Genomic DNA, 18,684 nt, shown 5'->3' on the forward strand with positions numbered 1-18,684 from the left:
TTGGAATTTTCTAAGGAGCTGAAAAATTTTATTTCCAAGACACTTTATCTCAGTTTTAAAATCTTACTCTAATGCTTCAGTTCATGACTCTGTGCTGATAAAAATCTTTGTCGCTGTGTTTGAATAGGTTAAAGTACAAGTTTGGAAAAGTAGACTCAATCTCTGATTTTATTTCAGACCATAAAGAGGTCTGGGAAAACCTTTTGGCTCTCCTGGTTGTGTTTAATCACCATTGTGAATAGATAACATTGTGTAGTTATATCATACATAGTCATACACTGACCTAAGTAGAATTCCCTTGTGCTAGTGTAGATCCAGGAGTCACTGTTACCACATCCCCAAATCATCTTTTCTTCCCTATTGTTATTCCCACTGTAGTCAGCCCAAGTGCAGGGTGTCAGCATCTTGTAATATGGTATTATCTCAGTGGTTTTCATCTATGCTTCCAAACTGACATGCCTTTAATAATCCATATATTTTAACTATTTTCAGTAAAGAACAATAAGGGCAGGAGTTTTGGATGACAGACTGACTTAACTCTGCACATAAGCCTCCTGTAAAAAGAGATACCCAATTTTGCCAGACATACTCACCGTGTAACCCAATGGCATCGGGAGATGGATTTTCTGTAAAAAGCCTTTGATTTCCAGGACAATTGCTTTGGTAATAGACAGTGTTATAGGCATTCAGGGCATGGGGGTCAAATTCTTACTATGCATGCAGTTATCCAACAGCTATTGAGAAGAGAGAAATGTAGTAGCATAGCACATTTGTGATGTACCTAAATGTTCATTGTGGCGACACCAAAAAATGACTATAAATTCTAAACTGTGAACCTGTTCTCATTCTTTTGCAGAATACAAGGTAAGAAGGGCTTTTCCAGCACTGGAAGAACAATCAGATTCAGCACTTCCTAGCAAGGTTACATGGGTTCCTTTCTTTTATTTCATTTTGTTAATTTTTGTCCCAGTGAAATATTTGTCAAATCAGGATGCAAGTATGTACCATTTTTTAGTAAGTTCCTCATACCACCATTTCCTTGCCTCAGAATTGGATTCAGCTGGAGTTCATATGCTCTTGTCTTTTTAACAGATTTACCCCTATGAAACACTTATTGTAACAAACCGAGTTCGTGTGAAATTGCCCAAGGATGTGGACAGGACCAGGCTGGAGGTAGGAATGTTTGCTCAACAGTTTTGCAAGCACTTCTCCTGTTTGCCTACTATCCTGCATACCCCTGTGCCTCAGTAATAGCAACAAAGAAGAGAGAAGAGTAAGGGAGAAGAATGGCATTATGTATTGTATTTTTTTCTCAAAAAAGGCAGTATGTAGGCAATTTAACTAAAAAATTGCCTAAAACCCGGCAAATGTCTGACCAAATGGTGTTTTGCAAAGATACTGATAAAACCCATCAGTTTTGGATGATTTTACAGGGTATTGGAAGTTCAGGTGGGGAGTGGGAAAATGTGGAGTTTGTTTTGGTTTGAATTCATATAAAAAACATCCTCATAGAATAACCTAAATATTACAAAAGGGCTCAATTCATCCTGAAAACACATGGATCTCTGTTTGGTCTGTTGTCTTATTCAGCCTCTCCTTTGGCTGTGTGATCTGTGTTCATTCTACTGCAGCTTTGCTCTACCATACACATCTTGCTTAGGATAGAGAAATGTAGATATAATTTATCATAACAGAAAGCTGAGTATCCAAAGATCAAATCCTGAAATTGATGTTCAAACAAAATTCCCAAAAAATCCAAAGTTGATTTTTTTGACTGATCAATGACAGGACTGAGTAAAAACTCACCTTAAGTAACCTATCTTTCTGTGAACTACTATTAAGAAGAAGAGATAGCTCAATAAAAAATATGTGATAACAGTACTTTTAGGAACATTTATATTTTAATAAATTTACTGTATTTTGAAGTTGATAATATGACAAGAAAAGAAGAAAGAAAAATTACTTTTAGAACAAGAAAAGAAGTAAAACTTTGAAGGAGCAGAAAATTCCTCTGATTAAAATCAGTTTTTAAAAACAATAATTTACCAGACTTGCATTCATGTACTATGTTTTGAAATTGGTGTTATGCTCTCGAATACTTGAATGTGCTTGTCACTTGATTTCCTTGCATCAATCAGTGTTGATTTGATTGTAAGGAAAAGAGAGCCTCAGTTATGTGCTGTTTTAAGTCTGGTTTATAGCAGGGCAGGATAGCAATACTGAAAAGCATGATGAGTCTGGAAAAAGGAGCAGGGAGTTGGAGGGATGCTCCTCTGGACACATCCAGTGAAGGATTCTTTCATACATATATATTTACCCACATGTGTAAATATGTATGTGTGTGTTAAAGAATAGAGTCTCTGTTTAAACACAGCAGACTGGTCTGAATAGCAAATGCAGCTCTAAATTGCTTTGTTAAGACAACACAGAGTTTGCTTTGGATGGATCATGCCTGCCCTGGCTGCCATTATCTGTAACTCATACACCATCCTCAGCTGGGATTGCTGTTTGTTTAACTTTGGAGCTGTTCAGTCTGCCTCACACCAGGTGCAGCACAGGGCCTGTTGGCTCAAGGAGCCCAACCACTTCAAAGATCTCACAGAGGTTTGCAAAAAAGAACAATAAACAAGATCTGCTTCAAACCTGCACCAGAAAAGCAGTGAGGGGACCAGGCCAATCCTGCTGATTGCTGCACTATGCTAAACACATGTGTCTGCAGGAAGGACTCCTTTGTAGACTGTCTTACATTTAATAGGGATTGGTAGTTTTTTAAACAATTAAATTAGCAGAGTTTGAATAGCACTGTAACAAGTGTAAGAGCAGAGGCAGTTGCTCACCTACACATTCAAACCACGTGCAGAGTTGAGTGACAGGCACAAACCATTGCCTTCCCTGTCAGCCTCTTCCCCTCATTCCTGACCCTTTCTTTTGTGTTACAGAATTCCTGGAAATAAGTAGCTTTGCATAGAAAAGCAGCCTATCATTATTTCCCGTTTGTGGCAGAAGTAGAAGATAATAACTTAATTATTGACTTGTACACTCAGCAGATTTCAGGCTTGGGTAGGACCCAGGACTCAAGGAGCCCAGGACTGTGTGGGTTTTTAGGTTTGCACAGAAGCAGACCAGGCTTAGAAATGGATACAGACGACTGTCTGTTAGCAGAGGGCTCACTTCACATACATTGATACCTTGGTATCTCCAAGTTTTTGAGGACAGCACTGGGAATACTGAAAGCATGCACTAACTAAGGTTATATTTCATCCTTTCTTGAGATCCATTTCACACTTGCTGGATGGTATGATTCAATGCTTGGGATCTCTAAGAGGCAAGTGCTCTTTCCAATCTGAATTTGTTTCCAGCTGATATTCTGTTTTCATCCTGCACATCCAATGTCACTTGTGAAAGGGCTGGATTTCGCCTACAGAAATGGTAGCAGTGCTAAAATCCATGTATTATCCAAGCTGTAGAGTGATATATCTAGGAAAATCTCCTAAGAAAAAAAAATCCATGTTCTAATACACCAGTTTTATTCTGATTATTTGTGTGGGCTGAAGCCTCACCAAAGCAGAGCAAGTTTCTGGTGTGATGGCTGTGTCCAAGGGTACAGGTGGTGTCTGTGAAAGGAGACCTGGAGCTTCTGTGCTTCATATCAGCTGTCAAGCCTGAAAACAGTCTTACTGTGTCTGGTATCAACAAAACATCTCTCTCACTCATGATGTTTCTGATTTCCTGGTCCAGTTTGGAGCAATAAGGTTCAACTAAGTTTGCATGAGGTAGATTTATTTAAGAGCTGTCTCACAATTTGACTCGAAGCAGCTCCTCTTTGTGAAACAGTTTGTTGTGAACTTTGAATGATCCATCATAGATGTGATGGAAGGGGCATTATTGTTTGTCTATGAGTCATTCTGCCAAGCAAAGTCTCCTGCACTGAGTGTTCCTATCAGGAGAAGTGAACTCAAGTCAATGATATTAGCTCCTGGGGTCAAATTAAGGGAGGCCACAATGAAACCTTGGCTAATGTTCAAGGACCACAGGAGGGTGGGGGTTTAATGGGTGGTAGTGTTTTCCTAACTTCACTCCCATTGTGAGTATTTTTTAGATTACACTGTTGTGCAAGAAATTTATTTTAAGGATTATAAAAATATTTTCCTGTAAAAATGCATATTTCTCTAAACCCTAGAGGTATCTAGAGATTAGGATGGCTCAACTGGTAATAAATGTATTCAAGTAGTCATTCTTTCCTCAAAAGTATGTGTAACTAAGCATAGAAACACACAGCATGTTTTTGTTTGCTTGTCTTAACTCAGCAGTGAGACAGAAGTACCCAGTTCCTTGTGCTCTTCCAAGGAGATGTCTATGCCAACAATGAACTAATACATGCAGCACCAAGAACTGGTTATAATGAGCAGCCTGCTGATTTTTAAATACCTTACTGGCACTTTGGTTTTTGAATAAATAGTCTGGATCTCACTTTTGTATAAGCTGATTAGAAATGCAAGGAATTCACAGTAGATAAGGATTTGGCCAAGGAATATTTTAGGAGTTTCTCTCTACCACGGTGCTGTTTATTGTAATGTTAGATGAACAGAGCAGCATTCCCATGAGCTATTCTAACAGGAAATGGTGAAGAACAAGTTTATTCACGTAACATTGCAAGTTATATGAACAACCAAGCAGTAACACCGGGTGGATTATCCATCCTGGGTGGAGAAGAGGAGTTGCACCCTCCCCATGTCTGCAGATGAACTTGAGGGAACTGCAGCTGATGCTTAGGTGAGCAGAGCTCTGTTCAGAGGGCCCTGGCCAGGCTGCAGGAGTGATTGACAGACACTTCATGGAATTCAGTGGAGATAAATCCACATCCTTGCACTTGTGACCAAGTAACACAATTCATCAGGACAAGATGGGGGGAACGGCTCTGAGGAAAAGTACCTGATGATGCTGATGGAGAGCAAGCTGAAAATGAATCAGCAGCTTGCCTTTGTAGTATGAGGTGTTACAGGGCAGATCATACCCTTCCCAGAGAGTGGCACTGGAAAGCCAAGAGGCAACAGTCACAATCTGCAGGAAAGGAAATTACAATTGGATATAAGGGGAATGTTCCTCGCTGTAAGAGCAGTGCAGTGAACAGGTTGCCCAAGAGGCTGTGGAATCTTTACCCCTGAAGGCGTGCAGAGCACAGCTGGAGAAGACCTTGAGGAACATGGTCTGTTTTGTCTTTATAGTCTTCATGGTCCTTAAAGTTGACCCTGCTTTGGAGACCTCTCTAAGTCTCTAATTTGCCTAGACTGGTATATTCTGTGAAGATATAGTATAATTACAAAACAGGATTATTTGGTGAGTTTGTTGCAAAAGCATCTGAAAAAAATAGACAATTTGGTCTATCTCAGAACTTTTTCCCTTTTTATTTTTTTTAATGCAACAGTTAAAATATAAGTGTTGTAAACTAAACTTCCCCATTTTGGACAACTTAAGTCCTGAGTTTTCAGGTCTAAGACATCTCCTTTGGATGGTACACATTGGCACATTCCTTACCTGATGCTTCTCAAAGGAAATTGAGAATATTTACACTTCATATACACTTTCATACACAACATATACACTTTCAAATATTTTGCAACCTCTTTTAAGTACTTGAATACCTTTATCATTTGAGCCTTGTGCTCCTAAAAGCATGCATTTGAGACTTTTCTCTTAGCTTGGATATTGTTTGCCTGTTCTTCAGTCAGAACAGTGTGGTTCAGTGCACACATTGCCCATAGATATTGGTAGTTCATGCCCAACTGCATGGATTTATTTTTTTTTTCCTTCTGCAGTTGCTTTTATCACAGAGTATAAGATTTCTTTTGTGGTCACAGGCTGGTAGTTTTGAAAGCCAAAATAGTTAGGATCTTCCATTTGGAAACCATGTTTTAGTGTTTTCATTTGATTTCCTTATCTTAATGTAGCTTAGGTTTTTTTAGCTGTTTCTTTTGAATGCCAAGGCTTAAAAGCATTATCCATTCGTGCCTATCAAATGCTGTAGAAAGTAAATTATTACACTTTTTGTTTGAGCCTGTTCATTCTTTGTTTAACTGACACAATTGCTAAGGAAAAAGTACCCTGGAATGTCAAGTAGCAAAGTTTCATTTGCCACCTTGTTCTTCTGTAAACAGAAATGAGAGATTTAAACATGGGTGTGGTCTTATTTGAACAGAGCACTCACTTTAAATCAAACATGCTTTTCCTCCTGGAACTGCTTGTCTGGATTTGCTTTAGGGATAACATTTTTTCCACTACTTTTCATTCAACAACAACCCTGGGTTCCAGCCATTTGGGCTTCAACAATTTTAGGACTTGTTTCCAGTAACTGAGGCTGAATGTTTAAGAGCCCAAGCTCCTGGATGTCATTCATACAAGTAGCATCGTGTGTCTCACCTCCTCTGGAGCTCAGATGGGGAAAATAAGAGCAAGACTGGACTGCTCTGTGTTTTAGAGTTTGCAGTTTGGGGCTGGGTTTGAGGTTACAGGCTGACTTGTAACCAAGTTAAAATAACTTTTAACTTATAAAATAAAGCTGATAACCTGGGGTGAAAGTGTGGGTCACTGCCTTCAGCAGAACTATTTCGCACTGTTAAACTTGAAAAATACATGGGTGGTGTTTCTCATTCTAGGCATGCGCTTGTGTTGTGATCAGTGATGCATGTTTATATCAGATTTCAAAGCCTTTTACAAAAGGAGCCATTATAAGATGAAAATACGCATTAGAATTGATGAGATATAATGTGGAAAGTAATTTCTGCGTGAATGGAAACACTGTAGGAGTGAACAGAGATTAGATGTGGAACACTTACATTACAGGTGCATTGAAGTCCAAACTGAGGGAAGCTGGAAAATCTGCTTTAAGAATAAGGTATTTTATGCCTAAAACAAATGAATTTTTTGAAATTCATCTTCTTTATATTTTCACAACTTACTATGGATGCCAAGGGTTTTTTTATTTATGAATTATTTTCTTAATTATACAGAATTTTTTAGCAGCCATCAGCTGGAGGCAATGACTTATGTCAATGTCAGTAATGAAAAAGCTCATTTGAATGACAGGATGGTGGCATAGATTATCATCAGAGATATTCTGTGTATGCTATTTACATAGTGTTCATATACCTGACATACCATATACATAATGTTCATATACCTGAGAGAAATACATACAAGTCCCAGCTTTCTGTACCTTTAGGGATGACTCAGCTGGGCAAAATCCTGGCTGTGCAGTGCTCCTACAGAAGATGTTCTGTGTGCTTTGTGATGCTTCCCAGGAGGTTAGATTGGCAGCACCCTGCAGTGGTAGTGCTGAGTGGAATGCAGCCTCTCTAGGAGACTTCATGGTACCCTGAAGTACTGAATGAGATGAAGCCCCAGACCCAGGGGCCTTGTAGAGGTGCTTGGGGTGATATGGGCATGGGGAAGGGGCTCAGACTCCTTTCCTCACTGCTCATATTTCACTGCTTTCCCTGGAAACCCCTCTGGGCACCCACATTGCTGCTTGGAGGGGGATCTGCAGCTCCTGCAAGGCTTGCCTGCACAAGGGCTCTCTTTGTGCTGCCAATAATTGCCCTTGTCTGGGGTAACTGCAGGTGCCTGCTGCCTTATCCTCTGATCAGCAGAGCTGCCCTAGTCATCCTTTGATACCTTTTAAAGTTCATTAGGTGCAATTCATGCCATTTCTTAACTTTCCCTCCCCAATCACATAATTACTTAATAGTTTCAAATATTTATTGAGCATGAAGCTTAATTAGGCTGTAGATGAGCATAACATTCAATACTCCCTTGGGAATGTGGCACATGGCTAATTACAGCTTTGTAATTAGCCATGCAGCAGGCTTAGAAGAAACCTCTGAAAAGCCTGCTGAGCCCCAGCAGTGAAACAGAAAGAGGGGTGAAGAGTGCAAACCTTGTGAAAGCAAAACGAGGTTTCACAAGTCAATAGAAAAAAAATTCCAGCAAATTTTGATTGGCCATCTGAGAGTTTTATTTGGGCTAACCTTGAGAAGCATGAGAGAAGAGAGTGGAAGGGCAGTGAAGAAGAGAAAAACTGGAGAGGGGAAGAAGCTATTATTTTCTAAGTGTTGAAATACTTATACAATCCTGAGTCTTACTATAGGAAAAGTTTGTGCACCAACTTGAAGAGCTGAGGCTTGGTTATTTACATGAATGCTCACTTACCTGTGAATAAAACTTTCTCAATAAATCCCTGTTTATTTTGAGTATTTCTCATACTGAAATCTCTGGAGAAGATCCTGTAGCTTTTACTTTTGGATTATGTGAATCAGAAGTTGGAAGTGTGGCAAGGATTTTGAATAAAAACGAATTGAAGTAGACAGCTACTAAAATTCACTCTGTTAAACAGAGTGCACAGAAGTGCCTCAGAGAGACTGGCTGAAAGAGTCACCACAGATTCAAGCAAAGGCAGTGTGGTGCTCAGCTGTCCTTTCCCATGAATACAGCAAAACAAAGAGCAAAAGAGAAACAAACCTGAGGTTTTAAATTCCTCTAGGAACTAGGACCTTGATTTTTCTGGTCTTCAACTCATCACCTGCTGCCATCCACTGAGTTCTTTCATTGGCTCAATTTTTTTTTTACTTTATGAGGAAGTAGGATATCCTCTGAGCTTCCTACATCAGCAGGTTTGCACATGAGGGCTCCCATCCAATTACTGACACAGAACAGGGATGCCTGTGAAGCACCCCTTGGTCACCAGGTACTGCAGGTTGGCTGCAGGTGAGCTGCAGTTTTATCTTCCTGTGACTTATGCATAACAATGCCACATTCCTAAGTGCTGGGGTAATTTTCTTCACAATGGCAGTGTGGGGCTGTGGTGTGGATTTGTGCTGAATACAGGGTTGATAATATGGAGATGTTTTTGTTATTGCTGAGCAGAGCTTACACAGAGCCAAGGTCTCTGCTTGTCACCCTCCACTCTGGCAGGGGAGTTGGAGGTGAATGGGAGGCTGGGAGGAGACACAGCCAGGACAGGTGACCCAAACTGACAAATGGGATAATGCAGAGCATGTGACACCATGCTCAGTGTATAAGTGGGGAGTGGAAGGAAGGGGGAACATTTGGAGTTTTTGTCTTCCTAAGTAGCTGCTATGCATGATGGGCCCTGCTCTCCTGGATATGGCTGAGCACCCGCCTGCCCATGGGAAGCAGTGAATTAATTCCTTGTTTTGCTTTGCTTGTGTGTGTGGCTTTTTCTTTCCCTATTAAACTGTCTTTATCTCAACACATGACTTTTCCAGCTTTCACCCTTCCAATTCTTTCCTTGATCCCACTATTGGGGGAGTGAGTGAATGGCTGTGTGGGTTGCCAGCTGCAGTGAAACCATGACACTATGTATTGGTTTTAAGCATCTCTGAATTTCATTAAGAGCTAAATCATTCTTGGGGAAAAGAAATCTCATTGAATTAAATAAAAATTATTTCTATTTAGAATTATTACTGGCTTTTTAGCAGACCACAGAAATAGAGACAAGCCTCATTGATTTATAGTGAAAAGCACCACTTCTTTCTGAGATAACACTGTGGAGCAAGCATTTGAATGTGCAATTAATTACTTTTGTTCTGAGAGAGTAAAAAATGAGGTCATGTCTGTACTGCTCATTTTCATATTTGTGTTTCACAGAGAATGAGGATTTTCTGTTCTAGTGGTTGCAATGCAGCACAGAGGTTTAGCTCAGCCCTTGCTTAGTTCTGTGTATCCTAATAAAAGGCTCAGATTAATACAATGTTATCAAAACAACATGATGCCATAGTCCTTTCTATTGTAGCAATATCACACTTAACTATATCACAAAAGCTGATATTCTGATGCTGTGAGTATAGCAGTCATCATAGTGAAGAATCATCTTTAAATTGCTTACCTTATCTTTTAGCAAGGTTTTCAGGTAGCATCATGTTAACATCATTATGTAGCTTCCAAAATGACCTCACTGACATAGAGTGAGTTCAGAGTGTGGGCAGAACAGGTCCTTGGTAAGTCCTCTCTTCTCTCCTCAGTGTCTGCAACGTGCCCAGCCTTGCTGTTGATGCAGAGCAGAGAAGGAGATTGAGTTAAGCTGCCTGAATATGGCCAAACTGTCACAAAGGGAATTAGGAATCACTTACTAGCACACTGTAAAACACCCAGACTTCCTATGTAAACAAGGCCAACTGTAGTAAAAAAAAAAAAAGGAATGATGTTGCTTTTACTAGTAAGTTTGGCCATTCCTTCCTTTAATAGCCCAGTGATGCATTATTAACATAGCTGGATATTTTAAGCTGATCCATTACTGAAAAAAGAAAAAGGAAATTATGTTCTTGGCCTTGTAAAGCATAGCTTCACCCATATTCTCTCATACCTCAAGATGAGTATCTTTCATATTCCCTGCTCATAGTTTTCAATTTCCCTTCTTTTGTTTCCCTAATGAGAGAAGGTAACGCTTCAGTTAAGGCAAATTAATATTCCAATAGCTGAGAAGAAAGATTAATCAGCCCAGGATTTCTTACTGGTGCATTTTTTCTGCCTTTAGGTTTGAGAAGAGCTCTCGGTTTTAAAGCTTTGAGGAAAGCTGTTAGGAAAGTCCCAACAATAGTGCAGGCAAAATTTAGCATCACATATACATAGAAAAGTGTGACCATAAACTTCTGACACTGGTGTGTTCCCCTGGTGTTTAGACCCTTCAAATATTTGTAGATATTACCATATTTTACCTTAGTCATCATTTGGCTGAGCTTAGCCATACTTAGGCCTTTTAGTGTTTCCTCATAAATCAAACTGCAACCCGTGATTACTTTCGTTGCTTTTATCTGCAGCTTTGCCAGTTTGATGACATCTTTCTGGGACCAAGGTTTTATTCCAAATTTGAAGACAGAACTTAAGTCATTGCTGCTTCTAGGGTCAGTCCCAAATCTAGAGGCCGTGGTGCTAAAGAAGGGTATGGTGAAAGCTTCTAAGATGCAGGGACAGCAGCAGGGAATATGTTACACTGGGGATAGACTGGCATTCTCACAGAGGGTTCAGACTAAAGGGAAAATGTTCCCTTCTACCAGAATTAGTTTTGCATGTGAAAAATGCCTTGATGGAATAAGAAACTGCTAATGTGGAAGTCAGTTTGTTAGTCCTTGAGGTGAGGGTATATGGGGAAGAAAATTAAAAGCAAAGAGACTCTCTACTTGAATGGATGTGGAAATAAGTGAGTTTATGCTTTCCCCATCTCAGTCACTTTGTCCCTGGGCTGGAAGCTGCCACCTGCTTTTGGACCAGGCAGCACCAAATGAGACCTTCTGTGAGGAGGAAAAAAATGGTGCTGTTATAAAACAAAACTGAGGTACAGGAAATAGAAAATGAGTGTATGCAGAGAATGAAGGTGATGTCATCTGCACACAGGCAGAGGAGCACAGTGCACAGCTAATTAATTCTGCCTTGGATAGCTGCATATGGATGGGAAGCTCACTAAGCCTGAGGGCAAAGCAAAAGGATAAATGGCAAAGTACAACACTGAAGGGGGAATTGCACAGCTTGTGGTGAGATGGGTGGCAGCTTCATTAGGAGGGGAAGATGTAGCAAATGTTTGTCACTCTGGAGGAAAGAAGTGATTTTGGGCTTCTTGAGTTTTCCTCCACTGACCTTCAGTACTGGAACAGATCTGAGACCACAGCACTTTCTCATAATACATGGTGTAAATTACCTCAGGAAAAGAAAAATGGTGAAAACATAGTCCTTTTAAAGTTTTATGTGATTTTGTATGGTTTTGGAAGATTGGCAAGGTAGCTTTACCTGCAAGGGTACATAGGCTTTCTCACTTTCTGAGTTAGAACTACAGTTTGCCACTGCTTTCTCCTGAGTGAGGAGATGTCTTAAGTCTTATCCACAACCTAGAAAGTAAAATAAAATAAAATAAAATATTTCACATCCAGACTTCCTTTTCAGCCTACAGACTTGTTCCTTGCTGTGGGAAGTTGCTAAAGTTAAACTTACTTGCATTTGTCCGCTGGATTACCAGAAAAATATTCTAAAAAAACCAATGCAGAGAGAATGCAGAGACTTTCATTCTGTCAGTGAGAGATTGTTTCTAGAATACATTGTCAGATGTTGCTCATTTCCATGTGAAAAATGATCTCCTTTGCTAAATATGCATGGTGTGTTTGTTCCATGCTATGAGCAGTGCTTATGGTGGGTTGCTGTCATTTGTCAAATGAAAAGTGAAGGCTCAGTTCCAAGATCTTAGTCACTGTTGTTCTGAAAATGTGGAATCTCAAGGGAAAAAAACAAGTCCTGTTTAAAAAAACCAAGTCTGTCCTTTCTTAAGAAACAAGAAACCATGATAACTACTCAAAGCAATTATATATAATGACTTCTTACAAACAATTTCTTTCGTTTTCTTGAGTAAATTACATTACAAATGAAATCTTTGTTAATAAATGGAAAGTGATATTTTGCTTCCAAATTCATTCACATATTTACTTTTTCTACCTTTTCAGTGTGGATGCTAATAATTTCTAGGGAATTGTTATCCTACCTCCTTCCGATTCTTTATGTTGGATTTCTTTCCCATCTCTTTTTAATTTTTTTTTACTATTAAAGCATCAAAACATCAAATAGGAGCATATTTCCTGACATTTTAAACCCCCCTACTTTATCCAGCCTGAACGTCTGACTAGAGTCTCTCCCATGGATAAGCACATTTTGGATTTCAGAATTTAGCAGTATGCTCTCTCCTTTGTTACAAGGTTGCTATTAGTGGACCAGTGTGGTGTCCAGTGCTCTCATTAAAGATCAAGGCAAAACAAATCCAACTCCGAAATTACATTGTTATCAATCTCTTTAAAGTCCTGGAATAACTTGAATTTGTCTCAGTGTGCTCTGTCATCAGGCACCCTGGATAAACATACTTTCTCCCAAAAAACATAGCTTCTGTTCAGTTAGAACTATATTAAAAAGATCACTTTTTTTCAAAAGTCACTACTGCCATCAATAATTTCATTTCCCAGCTACTCTGAGCTCATTTGGTTTCAATGCAGTCTTTTCCAGAAACAATTTTGGAATTTAAATGCAAACCCTAATGCATTATTTTGTGGTGTGTTTTAAAACTTAGGGCAGAAATATTCCTGTGCACAGACAAGCTTAATGATATCTTTTGTATTTTCATTTTCAAGAGGCATTTGTCCCCTGAAGAGTTCCAGGAAGTCTTCAAAATGAGTATTGAGGAATTTGATCGTCTGGCACTTTGGAAGCGGAATGACCTGAAGAAAAAGGCCCTGCTTTTCTAAACCCTCCCGGATCAAATATGTGCTTAATCAAAACAAAAATAGTCTTGCCAGAACTATCACATGCACTTGCTGTTGAACCATTGTCCAGCTTCATTGTGTTAGTATGTGTCGGGGAAACAAGACAGATTAGATGGTAATGTGTTGGGATACAGAGAATTTGCTAATCTTGCATTTCCAGCTGGTTTTGTCAGTAACTCCTGGTCCTACCCAGTTTACAATGTGCAAAAAAATCTAGCTTTAAATTTATTGTTGCTTGCATTTGTTGCTTGATGCAAATGGAAATTCTGAAAGGAAGAGAAAAAAGTGTAGCTGTACACAGGAAATGCATCCAACATTTTATTCCATTCAGTTTTATAATGCAATTTTTTACAAAACCAAGTAAGTAATTATTATAGAAATTTGCCAGCGGGGGATCAGATGCTATTAAAATAAGGTAAAAGCCAAAGAAAAGCATATCTGCGAGCAATTACTGCAATTGTTTATCTGTGGTACTTTTTAAGAATGAAAGCAGAAATATGGAAGCACCTTAATTCTACTTCTTATATTTAAACACAGTGTACTCTTTAAAAGATCATATTTCTCTAGAAGGTAACTAGCTATCTTTAATTACAACACCAGAGTTTTTATTTTATTAAGAATATATTGTGACATAAAACGGTTATAATTACTAAAATGTATACAGACCTACTAAGATTTAGTTCCATTCATCAGGAAAACTGAAGCCTTATACAAAACTGGTTGAAGAGTGTATTGTGCCAGTTGACTGTGTTTTCCTGTTAGCCTGGGGTGTTTGAAGAATGGTTTTTTTACATTTCATGCTGATAAAATACCATGTAATCTTAATTACTATGTAGATAGATATATCTATCTATAAAAGAATTATTTTCATTAATATATGTCCTAAGTGAAGGCATTCTTACTTTCTCAACTTTCCATCTTTATACAGTAAGCCATGAGAACTGTGATGGCATTTGGTAATGGAAATGGAACAGTTCAGCATAAAATGTAACAAAAAAAAGCTTGGTGTGCTCTATCAGTAATACAGACAATTAGAATCAAATCCATAAAACCCTCATGCATTAATATTTGCATGTTTCTGTACAAGTCAATTTGAGAAAAAAACAAACTATGTGATACTGGTGCAGTACCTTGAAACTATCTTAAATAACAAGCAAAGCTAACAAAATCTAAGCATTTGATATAAGTGTTAGACCTTAATATCTCTTCCAGCTGAAAGACTGTATTAAATTTAATAGTTTCATTTGGTCAGAGGTATGGTTGCTGACAAAGAATGTTTTAAAGTGAGTTGCTAGTTTTTTGTGATACTAAATGAGCATTACAAAAAGTACATTTTTCAGCCATGTGTCAGTATTCTGCATTTTTACTGCCTTGGATGTTTGTACTCACCTCCTAGTTCACTATGTCTTTTCGCATTTCCTTAAGGTAACTGGTTAATATATGCACTACAACACACTATTTCAACTGACCCAGCATTGGAACAATCATAGCATTGAACATGCCTTCTTCCAACTAACTTTCAAAGTCCATGCTGTTGGAAATAAATATTTTCTCATTACCTAAATGTTTTGTCTGATGATACAAATGTTTAAAAAAATTCATTAAAACAAAGACATAACGGAATGACTTTGCTAATGTGTGTATAATTTTTTAGATGATATTGCTGCTCTGGATAGGGTCTTCCCCTTATATTAATGTAAATAATATCTAATTTGCATTGTTTGCTCACCGAGGAGAGCATTGAGGGTACCTCTGAATGTCAAGTTACTGTAAAGTTGGTCTTGATTTAAACAATCAAGCAGCTGTCACAGCTCAGCAAGCAGAAGTTGCTTCACTGGTGATGTACAGAACCACCAGCCTGTGTAGGGAATCATTAGCCAGTTTCAATTGAGAGCTCCCAGTCACATCTAGACCACATCCATAATGCTCTTCAACCTAGAGTAGCTTGTTGCATTATTTTGTGAAAACTGGCAGCCCATTGAAATGGGCCAATGTAAAATGTGAGCAGCAGGGTCCATTGCAACTATGAAAAACTAAATCCAGGAGAACAATTGGTTGGAGAACTATTATGAGGAATTTTGACACTGGCAATGACCACTCTTCTCATCCACACGTTCCTGGGACATCATATGGATTACAGGCATTTTCTGAGTGATTAAGAAAATCTCAGGTTGATCAAAGAAATCCATGTATCAGTGCAGATCAGGTTCAGTATGGATTTTCATAAATAATTTGAAAATTTCTTAACCGCAACAGCTTTTGTACTGGTGTAGGATTCTATCTATGCTGTAAGGAAAAAGTGCATTACTGAGCACCACAGGCAGCTCTGTGCTGCTCTATTGTTTTATTCACCAGCAGATGTATGGCTGATGACAAGTGAGGATGGTGAGCTCATGTGTGAGCTGTTGGACCCATTTTCACTGTTTTGAGACAGTTCATGTTTTATAATGTCAAGCCTTTAAAGTGTCTCTTGAAGGTCCTTGTCCTACCTGAGCTAAATCAGGTACAACTCTTGCTTTACATACCCCCATCTAGAGTTTTTAGCTCATGAGCATCAGTTCTTACCACAATGCCCAACTCTATTAGGAGTTGTACCCCTTCCTCTTTCTATATTTTCAGACAAATTCCTTTATCCTTCTGTGCTTCCTTTTATGAATTGCCCCTATCATAGTCCTGTCCACTGAATATAAGAAGGCAATGCCTCTGCAGAAGTACACATTGCAGGCTACCTAATCTTGGATGAAATTAATTCTATTAATTAATTAATAGAATTAATTGAGGGAAATAAGCCAATTTTTACCAATTGGTAGAGTACCAGTCTTAAAACTACTGGCAGTTCCTAGACCATGTTACCAAATCATTCTCCAGCAATCAGGAAAATACTTTGAGTTGCACAGATCTCACAAAACTCCCTAACACAGTAATTTTTTGTGCTCATTATACTATTCACTAAACAGGCATGCATTCAATGCCAAACACGCAAAAATGTTTTAGAAGACAGTCAGTTTATCAACTTACGTTCCTAATACCAGCCAAAACCAAAAAGGAATTTTGGCTTCCATACACAAAACCTTTGCTGACTTTAGATGAACAAGTACTCTTGTGTGTCCTTATTTCATTTCCATGAAGTTTGAAATGGTCTGTTTTGTGCAAAGGTGGCACAGCTCGGTAAGCTGTTCATTTTTTCACGTGATACATGCCAGTGTATCACCCTATATTTAAAGCATCTACTGTCATATGGTGCAGTGACCTATTCAGTTAGGCTCTCCAGCCTAACTAAATTCACATTTACAGTATGATATTGTGTGCTGGATTTGGCACCAGCTAAATGTACCAGTGTGAAAGGACCATAAAGTGAGTAGCATTGTAATTTACTTCACTGCTGAGTTGTCTGTACATCACCTAAACTCCATAAACCGTAGTATACCAGAGAATACAAGATTCCTGTTTCTAAAATCTTATTATGTTTTCCCTGTTTAAAAATTGCAAATTGGAATTTCAGGCATGTTGTTTTCTTTCAGGAACTTTGAGTGTCTAATTAAATGTGGATAGACTGACGTGGGAAGTAAATATTCAGGTTTATTTTAATAGGGTTCCATATGCTAATCTTATGTAGGATTATGAAATTGAAAAGGCATTCAGAGTAATGAGATAAGACTTTGCCAGAATGTTCCATCTGATAGTGTGGTCTGGTGTTGGCAGTAAAAAACTGAGTCTCAACAAATCATAGGCTGTTTTTCAGATAATGCTCTTTAGAGTTATTAAGTCACTGTTCTATAGTCTTATTTTCAAGGACATGCTGCCTTTCGGCATTTTTGTAAGTATGGATGTGGATATGCAGCTCCAAAGGATCAATATAGCTCTTGGAGCAACTTATTTTGATATGTATACAAGAAGCAGGGGAATTCTGTCAGAGACTTCATTTTCATTCTTGGATCTGAGCTGTATGTCTCAGCTGCTCATGTCAGCCCTATGTATGACCTAATTCTCACCTCATGTATTTTAAAGAAGACATGTCTCAAACTCAGCAATGAAAGAGACAGCATTTCATCATCACAGTCTTTGAGACAAAGGAATATGTGGGGTTTTGTGGTTGCTGAAGGAATATCTTACCAACAATTCCAGCTAGGAATGCCTAGGCATGCTGTCTGAGAAGAACTTGACATTTTTGTCTGACCTTCTGCTATTTCTTCTCCTCATGGTTCAGGGGAGAACTCTGAAACCTGTAATTACAGAAACAAGAAAATGCATAGTTGTGAGATAGTACCTGGAATCTAATAACCCTCTGAGGCAAGGCTGATTTTACATAGGGAAAAAGATATGGTTCAGACCAAGAGAGATGCCTGGTCTTACATTCCACATTTTGATTTTGAGAAGCCATCTATTTGACATTTCCCGTGTGTGACTAAGACCAAATTATTTTACTAACCTTTTCACATATCTACAGGAAAATGCTGTTCTGTTATTTGCAGATGAGCTGGATGAGATCCCAGGCACTTCTGTCTGGCACTCAACTCTGGTGCATAAGTTTCAGAGTGTCCTTATATTTGTATTCTCCTGCCCCTTTGATTTGTGTGTGAGAAAAAGGACAGGATCATTTTATAAGCTTCCTAAGACCTCAACTGACCTTTGACCAATGTGATTACTTGCTGGGTCACAGTTGTGGCTACCATTTTTCATATATCTTGAGTATCTCAAAAAAAAAAAGATGGCTGTTATTAATTTTAGAATGACAGATGTGACTCTCTTGCACATGTAAATTTATACTGAGGCTTGCATCCCCTTATCATATCCAAGCTGCCTCTGAGGTATGGGTAAATCCTTAAAGGCTCATAGGAGGAGCTGGCTCAGGCTTTTTGAGTCTTTGCATCCCTTCTCACTTTTTCTAGACTGTGAAAAGCCATGTTAGAAAAGGTGGTACTCAGTCAAAGTACATGGCCATGAAAAGCAAGATCTCAGTAGTTTAACTCCCAGGTGATGAAGCACCCCCAGCAAATTGCAATTTGTTGTGCTATTGCAGCAGCTTGTTACTCCCTCCTCACAACCACCATCTCTGTGAGTTACACTCAGAGAAGTTAGTTCTAAATGCTGCTACTTTTCATGATTTAGGACATTTTTCTTCCTTCCCCTCGGTGTTTGACATCTGTGCCCACAGGTAAGCAGGTAGGTTCCTTGTCTGTAATGCTTGGACAGATGTCTGCAGCACCCAGGCTGTTGGGACCTGCCAGTCCTTCCCTGCCAGTCTGGACAAGCAGCAGCTCCAGAGGGGTCAGGAGGAAACAAAACCAGGCAAAAGCATCCTGTCCCACACAGGTAAATGTATCCCAATTTGGGCATTAGTGTCCCAGCTATTATGTATTTACCTTTTGTTACAAGT

The 18,684-nt window shown here is 38.9% G+C and overlaps 1 protein-coding gene across 9 annotated transcripts in view; it reads left to right on the forward strand.

The window, feature by feature from the left end:
• The window catches only part of ABLIM2 (actin binding LIM protein family member 2), a 130,889-nt gene extending 115,959 nt beyond the window's left edge, over positions 1 to 14,930 (forward strand). For all 9 annotated transcript variants that reach the window (XM_071447454.1, XM_071447457.1, XM_071447459.1 and 6 more), the window contains 3 exons: positions 857 to 921; positions 1,093 to 1,173; positions 13,176 to 14,930. In XM_071447454.1, coding sequence (XP_071303555.1) covers positions 857 to 921; positions 1,093 to 1,173; positions 13,176 to 13,289 — 260 coding nt within the window. In that variant the 3' untranslated portion in view covers positions 13,290 to 14,930. The remainder of the gene's footprint in view (positions 1 to 856; positions 922 to 1,092; positions 1,174 to 13,175) is intronic.
• Positions 14,931 to 18,684: the final 3,754 nt, after the last annotated feature.

Source organism: Agelaius tricolor, unplaced genomic scaffold (genome assembly GCF_023055355.1).
Source record: "Agelaius tricolor isolate 1412-34295 unplaced genomic scaffold, bAgeTri1.0.p SCAF_24, whole genome shotgun sequence".
Classification (NCBI taxonomy): Eukaryota; Metazoa; Chordata; class Aves; order Passeriformes; family Icteridae; genus Agelaius; species Agelaius tricolor.